A 19,346-nucleotide genomic window follows, 5' to 3' on the forward strand; every position below is an offset into this window, starting at 1 on the left:
AATGGGATTTAAGGGAAGCCTAGTAACATAGATTCTTCTTGCTAGCAGATTGTGGCATTTTCAACCCATTACAGTTGGAGCCAGCAGCAACTTCACCTAAAAAAAAAAACCTCGTAACACAACCCTGTATTTTTTTTTCTTTTTGGGGAAGAGTACTCACAACACATTTAAAAACTTAAATGGAGGCTATTTGAAGAAAGACAGACGAACAAGCACTTAAATTTCAAAAGTCAGACCTCTAATTTCCCTAAAAGAGAATGTTTTTTGTTTCAGCTAACAGGTTTCAGTGTTGTTGGCACCAGATTCCCCATACGGATTCCATTTAATAGAGTGATCAAACATACTTAGAGTGGAACTGTATGGACAAAGTCAGGGACCTTGAAGTCTTATAAAGAAAAAAAAATTAATAAAAGCTCTGCCTTCACAATGTGGATTCCACGGCTGTTTGATATCCTCCACAAACCTTTGTTATTACAGGAGCACTCGCAGAAGTGCCTGCAAGACTATGCGCACAAAAGGCTGCTCCCACAAGCAGTAGTGCGATAATATGAAGAAACTGAAAATTATCTATTTATGAAGATCCAAGAGAGACTCCAAAAATCTACCTTCCGATCCATGTTCGACATGGAGAAAATCAAGTCTAAATACAAGGAAGGAGTAAACTGTGATGGGCTAAGCATTAGGATATTCATTCCCCTGTGTGCTGCCCCATGAAACAGATGGAGTTATCAGCTCAATGGCCAAACATCCCGCAGCAGCTTTTTTTCAAAGCTAATTCCCAGTCAAATTGTAAAGCCACTCAAAAAAACCCCTATAAAACTTGATTCCCAGTGAGAAAGTCTGACTACCTAGCTCCACCTTTCCTGCCGAAGTGGCATGAGGCTCACTTGTCCGCAAAATGCTTTGAAATCCTTGGATTAGTATTAAAAGAAATGCAATTAGCAACCTCTCCAATAAGAAGAAAACTGATGTTTAGTTTGAAGTGTGCAGTAATTGGGGATGTAGCATGTTGCAGGCAGGGAACAGTATTTCTTGGGACTTCTAATCGAGTGTGTGGTTCTGAAAAACCTTTGTGGAAATATTGAAAGCTTTTAAAAGCACAGTAAACTCCTCCTAGATTTTAGCCTAATTGATTAAATTAGTGTAAGAGCCACTTCCCAGTAACAACTTCAGATTTTATGAGGTATGAGTAACAGTGTCTGAACACAGGCACAGAATGGGATTAACACATGCACATGTTAGCATCGCTTGGTTTTCAAAGGCTTTTGCTTTGTACTGAAAGAAAGAATTTACTTCACGAAACAGAGCTGAGACCAATCAATTCCAGAAGGAAGAATCACTTCAATCCAGAATGCTTGAATCGAAAGCCTTGAAGAACAGCATTCTTTAATGCCAGCAATTAATAAATTATGCCTATTCTATACAAACAAATTAAATACCTTCTCTGAAACCCCATTACTTAATAAGTCCTGACAATTTTGAAGTGACTTAAGAAACGTAAGTCCTCCTGTTTCCTTGTAACTATTTAAATATCTTCTCAGAAAGAAAGAGATTGAGCAAATCTCAGAGGCAAGCAGGAAACTAACCTTAAAGAAAGGGCTGCCACATGTGCTAATTAAACATGGAGAGGCGGGGGGAGCAAGTGTTATTAGTTATTGCAGCGTGTCACAATACTGTTTAACAAGGGCCTTTTCAAGTTTCCTGTGCCACTGGTGATAGATGCTCATGTCAACAGCCTAAATAGGATGCAAGGGGACTGCAAGAAACGTATCACAACTTCAGTGAGAAAGCATGTCTTGAAAGACCCACAAGAAATACAGGATCTAATCCCTTCTCTTGCATCTGCCAGAGAGGATGCAGCTGCGTGAGTACACCTTGTGGAGGGCAGAGCCTATAAAACTCTATTCTAGCTACTAATTTAGAACTGCTTTAATGCGTGTAGCTGCTAACACAGATCTGACCAACTTAGACATACAAGCTTAATGCACAAATGCTTTTAAAAGGCACCAGGCTCTTTTGTAGAAGGTTGAACAAACTTTCAATGTTAGACTAGTACCCTAAATAACATGAGTGAACACTTCACCTTAGAGACCTTCTTACTTCTTGGCCACTGCAATAGGTTATATTTAAAAAAACTCACTAAGATTTACACTCAGCCACAATCCAGACACACTGTCAAACTTTGCATCCATTATCAGTCTCCTTCTCCTACTTCTAGGACAAAATGAATCTCAGCATGTTCTCTGTGTAAATCATCTGCAGACAGATATGCTTTCAATTTAGGTAAGTACCTTTCCTGCAACTCAAAGTAATTGAAACCAATTAATCTAGAATCCTTTATAAGCTTACTCGCTTCTGCAATGATGGCCTGAGCCAAAGAAAAAAAAATGTCAAAATATTTTCTGGAATTCCACTTTGAAATAGAATTCTTGAAATATTCTGGCCAGGTGAATGTAAAACACTACTGCAAATCTGCACAAAGCAAAGCTAAATTCTTACTGTAGATCAGTTCCAGTTGTTAGCACTAAAAATGTGAGCTATTACCATGAAGCTGCAAGGAGAGCCAGAGATGTAACCCTTACAATCATAACCAGAAGCAGCAGAATGGCTGAGCTGTTAACTCAGGACACAAGATGAACGGTGGTCATTACTTCACAGCCTAGCACCCTTTTTGTTAAGAGAAAAGAATAAAAGCTAGGTGATGCAATATTCACAAAGGTTTCTGGACTATAAGCTTTGTGACTCTTAATTGAATATTTGGAACTATGCCACTGTCGCTACAGCCATTAAGAAAAGGCAGGCAATGCAAAAAAGGGGGAAAAAATAAATGCTCAACAAATACCTCGGCGATTATAGTCACTCAGCTGTAATCATCCTAATGGCAAGGTATAGAATAAAAACATTAAAAAGAGAGACTGCGTTCAAAGTGGCAGCCAAAAGACTGAAAACTCTTTGTACCATTCCAGTATTACAGTCCTTTCTACTTCAAAATTAATTATATTATAATTACATACAACTTATATTGTTCTAATATTTTCATTGTTTTTGTCTACAGTCCTCAGAATAAGTTAGCTATTTCGGTAGAGACGGATTCCTTTTCTTTGCTAAAAAACTTGGGCCAAGATTTTCAGAGAGAACTAATGACATTGCATGTCCAAAGTCAGATGCAATCCCTTGCAAAACGTGAGTGAAAGAGCCTTTCCCAGCTGATGAGTCCACCCTGTTTTGTAGAAGCAGAAGATGATTTTGTTGGAACCGACTGCTTGCATCATCTCTTTTCTCTTGTTATCCATTCCAAAGATTTTACAACCTAGCAACAATAGATGGTTTAATTTCATGCCAAGGCCATCACAATCATTTCTTCTAGAGATCCAACTGGTTTTAATTCTCTAAGACATAACTATTCTACAGAAAACCTAAGAGAAATATGTTAGTCACTCCTTTAACAAGATAACATCATCACATTTTAGGCTTCAATGAATGACTGCAAATCACAGTAAAGAAAACGTGCAGAAACACTGTGGTTTCTAGGATAAAACACATCTTGTTCTGGAGACAGACAGTGGGGACCTGCCTTGCAAAGGTCATCAGATTAGCAGCCATACAACCACATTATCTGAAACTGAAGCGCTTCACGGTGGTCTGGAGATGAAGATGTTTATGCCCTTTCGCATGAGGGAAATACCAAGAACAACTTCCATAGTCAATGTCTTAGCCAAGAGAAGAGGATTTGAAACAGTCCCAGCTTCATCACCAAGAAGAGTTTAATATCATTAAATTTCTTTTTTTGGCTAAGAATAAGAGGGAGATAGGACTGCAATACTTGTACGTAGTTCTCATTTACAAAGTAAACCAGTTAGCTCCTTGCTTTGGATATGAACTCACCTATATGAGTCTCCATCTCTGTTGTAGTCACACAATAGATAGTCTTTTCCTACCACCTTATCTCGTGCAATCTTCAATGGCTGATCAACAGAGGAGAGGAGATCTTCACAGAGGCTTGGGACCTGATGGTTTGGAGGAAAAAAAACAGGGAGGGAAGAGAGGATAACACATTAAGGTTAAAAGAGACTGGCATCCCTAAGAACAGATTTTGTTATTAATAGCCCACATCTGTCCCAAAGCCAGAAACCCTTTTTAAAAAAAAAAAAAAAAAGGCAAGCTGCACTTAAGTTACAACACAATCCTATGCTCCCACCTCCAATAATTTCAGATTTAATTACCTAACCACTAGTGTGGTCCAGTACACTTAAATATATACATTCTCCATGTTAGCTTCTTGCCAAAGACGGCCAGTAAAGTGATTGTCAAGGACTGATGAATAAAGGTAAATATTTATAATGGAGTGGAAACGAGAGAGCTGCTAAAAGAATACACCATCCATACGCTAGAACGTATTTTTCACAAGCTCCCACTCTGGGTAGAGTTTAGAGTAGTTTCCAGGCAGCTGGCCAAACATTACCATGTTGGCTAATAAAAATACGCGTGTGTCTGTGCGTGTGCACATATAAATCAAACACATCTCCTACACAGGTAGCTTTTAATGGATTCATAATCCCAGCTGTCTCCCTGCACTTCGTGTGGAGAAAGACTACAAGATCTGCTTTTAACGTGGCAGAGAGGCTTTGATGTACTGCAAAGAGATGAGACGACATTCTGCAGCCTGAAGCTAGCCTGGATGCAAGCACAAGCAAATCAAGCAAATTCCATCCCATGGCCTCTCGTTCTGGGGCTGACAGCAGCCCCGTTATCAGTATCAATATTCCTATACTGCAGGCTTTGGCCATGCTAGCAGCCTCCTCCAGGAACTTCATCTCCCCCGTAAATACTTTAGGGCACGTGCAGCAGCGTGCCCCGATCTATCTGAGGGACGATCAACAAATCATTCCTGAAGCTATTATTAAACAATTAGTGTATTGGTTATTTCCCTTGGGAAAAGCATTCCAGATTTCCCCCCTAAGGGAAAGGGACTAAAGTAAAATGCTCTCTCCCAACAGAAGGTTGGGAATGCAACAGGGTACAGGACAATCAGTAAGTTCTTGAATATATTGGTGACGACATACTAATACAGAAGATAAAAGAAATAGCCAATGTGGAATCTCTTCCACATTTCATTCTGCATTGTAGAGATGAAAACCCAATTGCAAACATGAAGACGAAATGCAATCGAGGGTAAAATTAATCATGAAGTGATGAATTCACAACTCATAAGAAATGAAAAGAGGAGGGAGGAGGGAACAAAGAAAACATGGAAATGTGCTTTCTTCTCTTCAAGCCATTGATTCAGTGAACTGGTTGGTATGATTTCAAAGGAAAGAAACCTAGAGGAGAAAAAACACATTAGGGGTGCAACAGCTCCCAAAAGCATAAGCACAAACTATTTTAATGCACTAGATGCGACATAAGAGATCAAACTGCCTGAAACAAAAACATTCCTAATCCCAAGTACAAGGCAATAACATACAGAGGATATTAAGTCAAAGTAAGCAGGGACAAATATAAAACAACATGACCGCAAAAGACAAAAAAGACCCAGAAAGACCAAAGGACAAAACAAGATGTGGTTAGCAAGAGACACAACACCTAACCAACACAATCACCCCATAAACACATAAAAAACAAGAGAAAACCCAATAAATGGTTGGTAATGTTACTGACAGCGCTGAAAAAGCTGAAATATTAGTTTGGGGTTTTTTACTTTGGTCTATATACACTGTAATGTGGTAACAAGGGATAACTGAAGAGCCTAGATTAAAGAGCAGGGCAGTTAAGTATTTTTATAAAAAGTTAGATGTTTCTCATTGGCATTCATCATTTGATACTCGGAGACCTGGCTGCAGCGACCTCAAAACCATTACGCATTCACCGAGTAAATAAAAGTGGACAGGAAGCAAGCAGCTCTTAGGAAAATCTTTACTTTTTCTGAAAACAGACAACCCTAATACTCCACGGAGCTGATACAAATCAGCAGTGTCATGGCCCAAGTTAAGTGAAATGATGTATCTGTGTTCGTGAGCCCATCTGGTTCCACTTTGCCTCTTCCTTCGCTTCTCCATTAGCTATTAATTTTAGGCTGACTCTTCAGGCAGAGAGCAACTTGAGATGACTGCTTCAATTTCGGATGCACACACAACAAGACCCAAAACACCTCATCATTAAGAGCTAGGCTCCGTGGTGTTCCGAAGAGTGACCAGCTGAATATATTCCTTCTTCTCGGCTGCTCCTTGGCCAGCTGCCCATCAGCACAGAGATAAGCGTCTAAGAACGGACTCCTCACTCTGACGTGCGTTTAGAATGAGTTATAGTGATGAAAACACAACTCGGAGAAAAGTGGCGTTTTTCCCAGATTCTGTTTCTATTCAATTTCTTTGGGAAAAGCCCTATGCTACACGTGCGGTTAGAGAGCACGAGAGGTCTCGCTGTACAATTCTTCAAACTCAAATATACATACAAAGCATTTTCAAAAGAAATCCCAAACTCAAGACAGAATCAATTCCCCTGCAGAAAAGCTCCTAATAACCATCTGAATTTAAGACCCTTACAAAAAGCCACACAAGTAACTTTTAAATTTAACTTTCTTTTAAAAATAGCACATGCCTAGTATGGTGTTTCCATACCGCTCAGTGGGAGAGCACAGTTTCTTATTGACTAGCAGGAACTCTTAACGCATTGTTTTTAAGATGCAATCTATTTAATTTCCATGTAGTAATGGTGAAGTAAACTTATCTCTGGATGATTTGGTAACCCAGATATTCATGAGCACGGTCACTTTTCCAATTTCTAAGAGCTGTGGCTAGTCTTACAGCCATAACAGTGAACGCATTGTATCATATACTTACTAGAATATACTATACCATATTATAATAGTCTATTGTAATAACATGCTATATACCCATTGTCTCTTTGCTACAGAGACTCTACAGGACTTCAGGCAATATATTCTTTTCTCTTTCTCCTTTCAGAATAAAACAGGGAAGAAAACCCACTCATTACTTTGGAAGTATTAGAAATTTCCAACACTGTTTATAAAAAGAACAGAGATATTCCAGCTGATGGAACTACTCATGTAATTCTAACTATCAGAAAAACATCCAAGTGTGGCACAGTTACCCCAAGAGAATCATTTCTGTATCATTTATTACATCAACTTTCAACAGCTGCTATACTTCCTTCCTAAGAACGAATTTACAAGATTTATGCATACTGGTCTTCCTCTTCTACGTTACAAAGCTGCTTACAAGGCAAATGCAGTAATTTGAACAAGGTAATTTGCAGCTTTAAACACTTCAGCTACACGTTCATGAGACTATTTGATTCCTCCTGAATTCAGGTCATTTGCATTTTAGAACACGCAATGATATTTGGCACAGCCAGGCTAAGCTAGCTCCTGCAGTGTAAGCACTGAGCAATTATTTTACACTATGCATGTACCCTTCCTTAAATTCTTCTCCACGTCAAGTATTGAACCTCCCTAAAGCTTTTAAATTACTTTTGTGCACATTCAAACTGTTGCAGAATTCAGTTTATATTTAGCGAGAAAACATCCAAATCTTCTGATCCCAGCAAAGACAGTTCTGCTTAGAAGACCAACGGATCCTCTGAGTTTTCAGTCTGCAACAGAGGATTTGCATTGTTACCTTTTCTTATTAGCTTGTTCTATGTTATCTGAAAAGCCAAAACGCACTTAGGTGCCTGAGTGCATGTCTCCAACAGCCATTATATAGGGAACTTTGACTTAGATTTAGAAACGCAAGAATTAACCCACTCCCCAGGCCAAATGAAATGCCAAAGCAGTGATTTTGTTCAATTCATCACTGCACTATAACTAAGCGTCACTGCGATGACAACATTGAAGCTATGAGGATTGTTTTATAAGCAAAGACTGGGCTTCCATCTTTATTTTGACACAAGTTTTTCCCCCTCTCAGCAGTGGAAGGTCAAATGTAGAATACAATCTTAACCTTATATCTTTAGCTAAAGGCCATCATTAATTTACTTTGGTCCACAGCGTGCTCTGGACCCTAATGCACACGTGATTCCACAAATAAGCACTCAATCATCTATTACGGTGGTTGTATGCATAGCCATGGAGCGAGACCACCCTCAATGTAAATTAGGAAAGAAAAAAAAAAAAAAAGAGGAATCTCAGGGGGTCCAGACTCAGCTGCTCAGCCTGGAACTGAACAGCAGCATCATTCAGAAGCACGTACCATGCAACAGGGCACTGTGTTTGTGGGATTTTTTTTTTTTCCAAGGAGATATACAATGAATGTGTAGTACAGAGGAAAGAAAAACTGAATGAAAAGTGAGTTAAGCATACTCTCCTGCATGTTGAACAAGGATTCTGTTGTCTCATGTAACAGTATTCTCCATCAGAGCAAGTCAGGTATGTGGACAGTGTTTTAATTAAGTCAACTGCTCTGCTATCAAGACAAATAATCACTTGTGCCAAAGTCGAAACCGTACACTTTTTGGAGTAGCTAACCTAATAATCATTCCTTCTTGACTCACTTTCTGGTAAAGGAACTTATTATCAACTAAGCAATTGTTTCTGAATTATTTTTTAAAATATGATTAAACAAGCATCTAAAAAAGGTTAGAGGAAATAAGAAAAGTACTTCAGCTCTCCACGTCTTACATCCACTCTCCATCCTTGCTTGGATCATGCTGGCCGAATTGCATCAAATTCTGCACCTTACATATTCAGGACAGTTAATATTTTGGCTTACTAACCATACAACTTGAGTACACTAAGTTTATTATTTTCTCCTACAGCCTTGACTGAAATGAATCATGTTTACAATTGAAATCGCAATATTGTTAGTGTAAAGTTCTGTGCTCGGAAATAGTCTTTTTCCATGCAGAGGTCAGCATGTACCTCCACAGGAACCGTACACACTGGAAAACTATGCTAAATGCAGCAAAATTAAAGGTGAAACGTTTTTTCCTTAAAAAACCAGAAGGAAGACAAAGCAAGCTTCAAAAGATTAGCAAAGGCAGCATTCGGATCCATTTGTCTTTTGAATTTGTGTCTATAACATGCAGGTATCTGAATACATGTGACTAGAGCGGTTTTTAATTAAAAGCCACATCCAAACAGGAAAGCGAGTATTTTAATTGCATGCAAACTCTTAAGACTTGATTTTTCTTTTTTAAGACAACTTACATCATTACAGAAGTGGACAAAACCACTGCCCGCATCACTTGGGGAAATCGCTCGAATGCAAAGAGCAGCCCATGCAAGTTACCCGGCACTCTTGCAAAATAACCATTTTGGCACACGACCCTGCTTCAGCCAGATTCCTCCCCTCTGGGCCAGCATCTAATTATTATTATAATTTTTCTGAGGCATTCCACAGCCTCAAGATTTCCTGTTCCTGCAGAACACAGACATGGCCTAACGGATGTTGTGGAAACTCAAGAAGGAAGCCTGGCTCCACTCATCTTGGGCCTAAAACCACTAGTAAAGTCACTCCCACAAATCCACACATTGCTAAACCTTAATTTGATCCATCAGCTGTCCAAGGGCCACACATTCTTCAAGCTTTGTTTATTAAATGACACTTAAATGGACTTTTGTGTTCAAGACCAGATGTAATTGATATTGGAAACAGCTCAGCTTTATCCAAGTATTTGCACTGAATTCCAGCACTGCAAGAATTAGCAAAACCAAAATTAAAACCAATCAGCTTTTCTGGAAAAAGGCAAACATTAACAAGATTACAGATCCAAGTTTGTCTAGTTAGCGATGTCATAGCAGAAACATTACATTAATTACAGAATTTTTCAATTCAGCTCGAGAAACTACATTTAAAAAACTCTGAAAGGTGACTACCGTTCATAAAACAGGATCCTTGGCATTCTTCCTATGATTTGCTGCATAAAATAGGGCTTTTGCTAGATTCACCATTCTGTAGCTTAGTGAGAAACAAAAGCTAGCCATCTGGCAGGCACAGCTAGACTGCCCTAGACTTTGACTAGTGACCTGCAGGTGAAGGCTTCTGTATCTCATTACCAGTCACAAGTCCCATGAGCCATCACAGCATATCAATATCTTGGGAAGTCTTGACTGCTTGTGTCAAGAGTCCAGCTGGTGTTGGAGACATCCAGCAACAATTCAGGGATATGCAGAGGCATACTCTCTCCAGCAATGTTTCTATATCCTAGCTTCTCCCCCCATCTTTAAAAGAGGTTAGATAAGTTTCTAATTAGGATTCAAGGTCATCAAGTGATGTCCCCCACACACTCCTTTAGAAAGATATTTAAACAGACATTTTACGGATCTCTAACACCAGCAGTTCAGTGGCAGGAGCCTGGAAGAAAAAAAGGCACAGTTTAGGCTTAAAAAGAAAAAGAGTAAGTAAATACGAAGCCAGGAGTGAAATTTCACTTTTACAATCTCATGCAAGTAAGTGGAGTTGCTAGCTCTAAGCCAAGCATCACATTAACAATTTATATATATTAATTGCTATCTCCAATTACCATCAAGATATCCAGAGGTAATCTTTTCTAGCTGGAAAAGCTCCTGCTTACAGCCACTCGCCAAATGGAAAACTGGCTCTGAACAACCATAAATTTATTCAGAGAGCCAGAGCCCCTTTCTTTAGCCAATAACCCTTGCGTTAGAAACCCGACTGGCTGCTGGTGGCTTAGAGCCTATCACACAAGCCAACAAGGCCAGGAAGAACAGCAGGTCAAAAACTCAGCTTTGAGACCACGAGCCTGTCAATGCACTTCTGCTTCCACTCTTAAGTTTTCACTGGGTCTGATTTTTTTTTTTTTTAAACATCTTCCACCCTCCCTAGACGTTCAGTTGGCCATCTGCATTCAGTTATTTTATCTTTCTCCTCAATTCTGCATACTGCTTAGGCTCTTGGACTCAAAATACAAAAAGCTCCAGTCACATTCTCATGTTCTTTATGGTCTGTGCAGCCCAAGCAATGCAATTTTCCTCAGGATAAATTCTCTAGCTTCATATATCTTCAGTTATTAACGGCATGCAAGCAGATTTGATACTTGCCTGGAGGCACTCTAGCTACATGAAGCAAGGTCCTGAATATTGTTCAAATATTTCAAAATTGTACGTTTATACATTTTTAAATTCATCACTCTGGGACTTTCTAAAGAGTAACACATTCTACTAAAAATACTTAAGCATTTTCCTGTCATGAGAACACAAAGATGATCACCTCCCAGATCTTTAATTGCAAACAGACCCTTGAAAAATAACCAGTAAAGTTACTGACTGCTGTATCTATAAAGAACTCTAGCTTTAATTCTTCCATGACAGCACAGCTTGATTCTGTACTTCAAGAAAGCTTTCACTTTTGGGAATAAGTGGAGTATTACTTGAATATCAGTCTTAACTGGGAAAAGAAAGGAAGAAAGTTGTGGCTGTGAGCAAACCCCACTCTCCTGGCGAGTCTGCTTGTCCATTTTGTGAGCCAGTTTTGTAAGGATGATTCTCCATCCCCACTTTATGCCAGCCATCTGATTTTTCTGAGTCAGCTGGATTTTTCATCTAATTTATATTAAATACACACAGGCAAACATCCAAATTAAACACTCAGCAGGAAATTCGTACTTGCAAAAGGAACCTGCTTAACTTTTACCGAGACTGAGAGCACATCAACTTCCATACTCAAGTCAAAGCCATCAAGACAATCCTGTCACAGGCCCCTTATTTGCTGCACATGGCCCACGTGCACAATAAATCCAACTTCCATCTTCCACCTTTCCCAGAGATGCATCCCCCTAAGACACGTCAGTCTCGCAAAAAACCCCGAAAGGATTCTGGAGGCTGTGACCCCAGCTATCACTCACCTACCCTGTTATGTGTGCTTCCAAGGTGTCCTAGGAGGAGATCCTCCACGACAGCACTACCTGAAAGCTGATGCCTTCTTCGGCGTTTCTCTTGGAAAGAACACAGCTAAAAGTACATGGGGACTGACTTACTGTACAACTCATCTTAAGAGAAAGGAAGCAGGAGGACAATTCTCTCAGATTGTTCTGATCTTTCAGTATAAACCATTTATCCACTCAGAAGTGAGCTCTACCAGCTTCCTCACTTCATGGCACTCTGTGATTTTCATGAGCCAAAACAAGATGTCACTCTTAACTGATAGAAGAAACATTTCCATCCAGAAGATACCGTAACATTCTCCTTTCAGCAAGTGATGAGAACAGATGTGATTCACAACTGACTTCGATGAGAAGCACAGTATATCAACAGCAGCAACTTCTGGACAACGTGAGGCAATAAGGAGGTGAGGCAGTATTTATGGTACACAATTAAAATCTGTATTAATGTTACAAGTGCTATCACTTGGCTTATCCTCATGACAATTCCATGTAAGAGCAGTGCAATCATCTTTAGCACTCCTCTTACGGGACCTGCTTTACAGTTCGGACTTGGCTGACAGGTGGATGCTCCAAGACTTCAATTATCCGTTTCCAGAGGAGCTACATGGAAAATTATTCTCATTTAAATTAGTTGTCCTTAAAAAGGTATGTGCCTACACTAAACTCTTTTTGTAGAGATTAAGAAGTCCTCTTGTACATTTTGACAGCCTCTGAGTAGTCTCTACAAATAACGTCTAATTGAATTCTAACCAGAGCATTCCATGCCAAGGCACATTACCAGCACCACGCACAGCTTCTTTCAGACTGGACTTCTGGAGTCCTGTGATTGACAAGGTCTCTAATGAACTCTAATTGAAGACTCGGCAGTCTGAAAAATGCAACAACAGATGTGGTAAAAGGGCAAACCACAAACTGTTTTGCTAATGAATGAAAAGTGTCTGGTCTGATGAGGGCCAGTGACCCAGAAATTCTCTTCTTCCACCCACCCTTTTACTTCATGTTCAAGTTTGGACCCTTTCCCTTGTCAGCCCAACACTTGGGGGCAGTAACGTACAGTCTTGAACATACGTCACATACTCATCTTGGCACCAAGATGCTCTTCTATTAAACAGCAACAGCAGAGCATGGCTTTCACAGAGTACGAGGGACCTCAGGGAGGGAACTTAGTGCAGTCATCCTTCCCAGCAGGAACACAAGCCTAGGAAGTAGATGTCTGTTTCCCACTCTCAAAGTTTTGGAAACCTTTTTGCATGCAAAGACATTTCTAAGTCATCTTCATCTCCTTTCAACGGATCTTAAGCAAGCACCAAAACAGTAGCTACACTCATCAGTCTGGAGATCTATTCCTACAGAAAAACTACGGTCTGCAAGCAGACTTCAAAAGTCTGCAAGCAGACTTCAAGTAATAACCTACGCTTCACAACAAAAAAAAATGACGCGGGCCGCTGCTTCACGTCTACTCCAGCATGGCAGTGTAATGAAGCAAGGAAACCAAGCACAAAGTAAGCAGAAGTCAGGGTGCCATCTTCTATAATTCTATCACAAATTTAATGAACCTGCTCATGCTCGTCATGCATTTGGAGTCTGACCTTTTACTTCAAGGAGGTTATTGTCTGGTAATGGTACAGGAAACAGAATAAAAATGTCAGCTGTAAAGGTTTGGATGAAACTTGCCAAAAAAGGTCAAAAAACTATTCGCCTGAGTCTGGCTTATGATGTTTTTGGAACTATTACAGGTGGCAGTGGCAGTGCATACACTGCTCTTGTCTAGCTAGAGCGTAGACTTCAGTCTTGCAGACGTCAGGCTGAGCGCGGGCTGCAGAAGAGGTCTACAGATGTCTCGACAATGAAGAAATCATACTGGATTTAACAAATTGTTCCATCTCCACCCCAGAGAAGGGACTGCAATGACTCGTGTGGGAATCACACAGACCCTCCTTCTAACAAGCGTCATTCAAACTGGTCTGTTTCATGTTACACTTGCCATATGAAAAGAAGCCCAGTGAGCGTGTTGCTGATGGAAAGCATGTAGAGCACTAATGAGCACCATCCAAAAGTAATTCCAACATTTAGAGGTAACCAGCAATTTTCCGAGTCATTAGAAAAACCTCATACCAATTATATAGTCAAGCTTGCCATAGCTCCCCAAACAACTCATTGTTCTGAATGGTACTTGGAGCTGCTCAAAGCCCGATAGGCATTCAGTCCTCCAAATTTCATCAGAAAACCAACCGTGTCACACCAGATCATATCAATGATTTAGTTATTCTGTGTCCTATCTCCAACAACAGCCACAAAAACGATGCTTTAGGTTGCCAAGAGTTTTGGTGGCACAGATGTAGCCAATTACTACATGGTTTCAAGAAATAAATAATCCCTTCCTGCGGGGAATACTTTCTTTACCTTTCTTACCTGCACCTTGGCTTATGTAACTAAAAGCAGTATTTAAATAGAGTTTGATAAATTTAAAGTCAGCCACAGCTTTTTGACCATGGGACTCCTCCCAAGTTCGCTAACACCAGCTTCAATACCACTTAGGAACAGACCTCCTCAACTAAACTTTTACCTGGTAAGCAGCTGCTCTTCTGCACACAAAGATGACAAAACAGCTCAGAAACAATTTAAACAATTTAATCAAGAGACACTAGTTCAAATAGCTGCTATGTGCAGAACCATCAGATTTTTAGGGTCTCTTGGACAAGGTTTGTCAGCATCATGCATAAAATGCAGACCTGCCACAGAAAAGGGATGTACTTCTCACTACAGATAAGAGGAAAGGCTTTATTGAAAGGTCTAACAGCCCTGTTCCAGCCTCAATGTCCTCTGTCTGCAAAAATTTAGAAGCTTAGGTCAGAAGTAAGCCATATATTTAGGCTGGACAATAGAAACAAACTTTCCCAGCTGCCCATATAGTAGGTTCTATATAGATTATATCCATATTTCAGTAATACTTTAAGTTACGCCAGAGGCAACTGTGCCACACACTGTTTTCAGGGACAGTTGACTCCAGCTAGCCTATTATAGCCCAATTGTGCACCACAGGGTGTGCAACTAACTCTTTTGCAACTAGTAATGAGCACACGTATCCTTCTTAAGTTAATTTTCTTCATCAGCAGTTTGTAGAAGGAAAACAAATGTTTCAGGGGCAAGCAGAAAACAGGTATTGGGCACAAGGTGGTTGGCTAGGTTTTGGGTTTTTTTGGATACTCACTGGACTGCAGAATACCTGATATAGCATAAATTATAAATAGATTTGAGTGTTCTCCAGAACCCCAGTGTTCTGACGTATTCCGTCTCAGTAACGTCTTTGAAGCATGTGCCGTAGCACATCCACCTTGCCTACCGCACAAGTCCTGTGTCAAACTACAAACAGGCAGGTAGTTTATCAGGAGACAATACACACGCACAAGGGCACGCAACCACCTTGTATAAACTGTTCCAAATTACTTTTCCTAAACAGCAGCCTCCAAACTGGTGATGACTTCATCAAGAAAGCTGCTAATGACCCTTCATCCGAAAGCGCATCCGCGTATACACAGTAGTACCTGTTGGCTTGCCCAAAATGAACATGTAGATGCCTGACATTGTTTGGGCAATTGCTGTATTCTTCAACCTTGCCAAAAGACAAGGAGAGAAACAAATCACCACAGCTCTGAGATGCTTCGGAAAATGTTCTTACATACCAGATCTTCACCACACCCAGGACTCAGCCATTACTCGGTTAGAGCATCCAATACTCACCAAGTCAATGAGGTCACTGAGATTCTTCTCTATCTGCTGCGGAGGCAGACGCCTCATCAAATCCAAGGCACAATCCAGCTGCTGGTCACTCTGCAGAAACAAGAACATTCCTCCGTCACAATATGTACAGGTAATACATCACATTCACACACACACGAACTCCAGCGCTTGCTGACTCCTCTGATACGAGAGATACAGTTTCTAGTTCTAAGCAGCAGCACGTTTTGTATTAATACAAACAGATTTCAATAAAGTTCAGTACCATTTGATCACAGATTACTGACCTGGTATTGCAAAAAGTGTTCTAGACTATGGATTTAAGAGCACAGCTTCAACTGGTGTCACGCGGCCAATTTAACACTGCTGTTGATAGAAAGGAGTCCAGTCCTTACCTCACCAAAATCTGTTTCCAACGTTGGTGCAAATGTTTAATGCATTGTTTTTCCATGCTATCTCAATAATAATCTGGGTTAGGGAACTGAAAGTTCCTTCTCCCGAAGCAGTTTTAACACTTCCTCATTTGTACTGTGCCATTCAGCTTGAGATAACTAGTATCCAAGACAAATTCTGTTCCAACAGAGCTCTCTCTCCCTCCGTCAGCTTTATCAAAAAACCAGAATGAAACACACATGCAAAGTATGATCCATTATTTCCTTCTTGCTACAAAACACACACCAAAAGCTGCCTGTATCTGAGAAATCAGGGACTTCAGTTATTTCGAGAAATCACAGCAACATACTCCAAAGGGCTTATTGCAGCTGGTCTCACATCCAATTCTGACACAAAAAAATCCTTAAACTCCACTTCAGAGTCAAAAAATGCGCAACAGACATTACCACAAACACTTGATGAGCTGAACCATGTTCTTGACATAACCTTTAGCTCTCCTTCTCGCCAACAGATATAAACAGACACTTTCCTGCAAGCCTAACAGTACCCAAAATCCGCACGAGTTACTTTGATCAGCAGGTCAGCAGGCAGCTGAAGCATAGCCAGTTTGTTTTCAGTGCTTCCTCCCCTCCCTTTTTTCTTTGCTATTTCTAGCCACCCATATACAACAAGCTTAGCTTTAACTTCTCCCTCCTGTGTTCTGCCAAGCTCCAAAAGTTTTATTTAAGAAAGGCTTCAAAACTAAAGCAGTTACATTATCGTATTATTCAAGTAGCAGCCCCCAGGTCAGGGAGAAACAGGAAGCAAAGTTTCCTGCAATTAAGCTATACCCTACCAATGAGGAAAGGAGGGAGCTCTCCATTTAGAGGACATCCATTATGAAAGCTGTTCTTAAAAGGTACTACCCATTCACTATCAAAAGATAAATATTTTACAGCCAGCAAGTCAGACAGCCTTGACTTGGGAGATTATATATTTATTTCTCATCCAGTTCAGGGTATAGGACATAATCTTAGCAAAATATTCCAGCTCTACAGACAGTTAGGCATCAACTCCCATGAATCTGCAATAGCGTCCTGTAGATCTGAGGCTTCAACCTGAAAAGCAGGATGCACTGACACCAAGAACAGAAGTTTATGACAGTCACCTGTTGTCACTGAAGGAGGACACATTCAATAACGTACATAACCCCCACCCCCCCATTCTCTTTAAATACTTGGATAACCTGACAAGCAAGTCCTTGGCTGAAATGAGTCTGGAGTGAAGTTACGTATCTTGGAAAGTGACCACAAATCAATTGCTGAACGGATTATCATCGCATTCATGCACAAAAGTGATGGCCAAGATTTTCAAAATTTTTTACTTATCTTCACTAGATGTTCAGGGGAAGCAAAAACTACTCCCTTTTTGCTACTAACCTTTCAGGGCCCAGAGAAAGATACTATTTAGATGGCCTACGCCTGCCCAGCTCCAGCAGCCAAGCTCAGGCAGGGGATCTTTCTCACCAAGTATTGTCTTTACCTCCCACTATCTCTTACGTCAAGGAAGGGAAGCTGGCACATGGTCACAAGGTCATGCTCCTCACTTTGGGATCGTGGGAACACTTACGGAAGTGCTCTGTCCTCCTCTGCCAGCTGGAATTGTTTAATAGACAAAAAAGCCTAGGGAAAGATGATGTTAAAAAGCACCACTAAAGCTGCAACCCCAGAATAAGTGTTTTACAGTGCCATAGCTTTGAAATAAGCTACGCTGAATGAAGGAGTATCTACATTTGCAGTGTTTTATGGATTAACCAAAAGAACTTGGACTGACCATTTTTATAACAACATATTCAATAACAGCTGTAAAAAGACACCAGCAAGACTCTCTAAGGCAGAGATTCTTAAAGGGGTTCAGACACGGGTGGCATACATGGCTGTGTGCAATGGAAAAAACAAAAATATTCAAGCACATACTAACTGTATTTTCCTGGTATCAAAGAGGTAAAAGCAAGGCTGAGCAGCAGAACTCTTCAGTTTTCTTGCAGAGCATTTAATTAAATGGCTTGCCAGAAGATCTCTTAAAGCACTGAAATAAAGACAGGTTCTGCTGTATTTCTGTCCCTAAATCTGTGGTTGTACGGCCACTTTAATCCAGCGTAAATCCGTGCTGGCACAGTCAAAAAGGCAATACAAAGCACACAGATTACAGAGCATAGCGGTACCTTGTGGTATTGGACACATCTGGTATGTCCTATTTCAGAACTGAACAGGTAATTCTACCAGCATCTTTTGTTTCTGGTTCTTTCACTGTAGGTGAAGTAAGGTTTTAAAAACCAGGTCTGTGTTCAAATACATCCTTTGGTTCCAGTCCTCTGCCCCAGCTGGAGTATCTAGAGTAGCCGTAGGTACTTAGATACAAAAGATAGAAATCACATCCAAAACCAGCAGCACACGGTTCCCTGATTTTATAGAAGGGTGAACACTCCTAGGGATGTACTACTACTGCAATTTTGACAGCAGCGTGTTATTAGAGGCACTGAAAAATCCCACAAAGCCTTCACACAACCTAAGACGAAGGTGTTCTTCGGAGACTTGGGATGTGTGTCACCTACCTCACCACAGTTTACCCAACCTACTTCTCTTAACTTCACCTGTTCTGGATTTCCATTTGCTTAACTCTCTTGTAGCACTGCATACTGAAGACATGGTTGCTTAACCAATCTCCAGACAAAACATTTCTACAGAATTCTTGCCTTTAGACATGAAGAGGCTTATAAACCCCTGCTCACTGAGAAGGTGATTAGACAGGCTGTCTCCCAGTCTGGGCTGCTCTCGAAGCCAAGCTCTTTGAGGTTGCAGGACTTAATGAGCTTAGTGTTTACTTGATATGAGGCTGTTTTCCACCATTCCTGTTTCATCCAGCACAGAGCTCCTGTGGAGGAGTAGGGAGTTCAGACAGAAATTCTAAATGAAGTTTTATTACAGCTCAAGTCACTGAAGGATTTAGAGATCATAGGAATCTCAAAGACTGAAAATATTAGCTTAGATGAAAGCTCCTTAATAAGTTTCCTCTAAAGATGTTTGGATACCTAGAATCTGCACTTAAGCATCTGCTATAGCGTTCCCATGGTACTACCACAGGGAAAAATGTTATGAATATGTCTATAGGAGTAGCTATGTTTGTTCAGCTTCCTTTGCCTGGATCTGCTCTTCCCTTCAGTCTTTCTGCTGTACTTAGCGTATTTCCAAAAGAGAAACCCTCTCATAACAGCCACAGGCCTCTGTGGCTAGGCAGTCTGTGTTGAGACTCAAAGAAAAACAAATACTACTGAAAAAAAGGCAGTTGTATAAATGTGTAGTTGCACAGAGGCA

The 19,346-nt window shown here is 40.4% G+C and overlaps 1 protein-coding gene across 2 annotated transcripts in view; it reads right to left on the reverse strand.

The window, feature by feature from the left end:
* Positions 1-19,346, reverse strand: part of CAPZB (capping actin protein of muscle Z-line subunit beta) — a 61,115-nt gene that overhangs the window by 28,403 nt on the left and 13,366 nt on the right. For both annotated transcript variants that reach the window (XM_072884277.1, XM_072884276.1), the window contains exons 2-3: positions 15,604-15,693; positions 3,886-4,007 (exon numbers count right to left, since the gene is read on the reverse strand). In XM_072884277.1, the coding sequence (XP_072740378.1) occupies positions 3,886-4,007; positions 15,604-15,693 (212 nt within the window). The remainder of the gene's footprint in view (positions 1-3,885; positions 4,008-15,603; positions 15,694-19,346) is intronic.

This window comes from Ciconia boyciana, chromosome 19 (assembly GCF_034638445.1).
Source record: "Ciconia boyciana chromosome 19, ASM3463844v1, whole genome shotgun sequence".
In the NCBI taxonomy this organism is placed as follows: Eukaryota; Metazoa; Chordata; class Aves; order Ciconiiformes; family Ciconiidae; genus Ciconia; species Ciconia boyciana.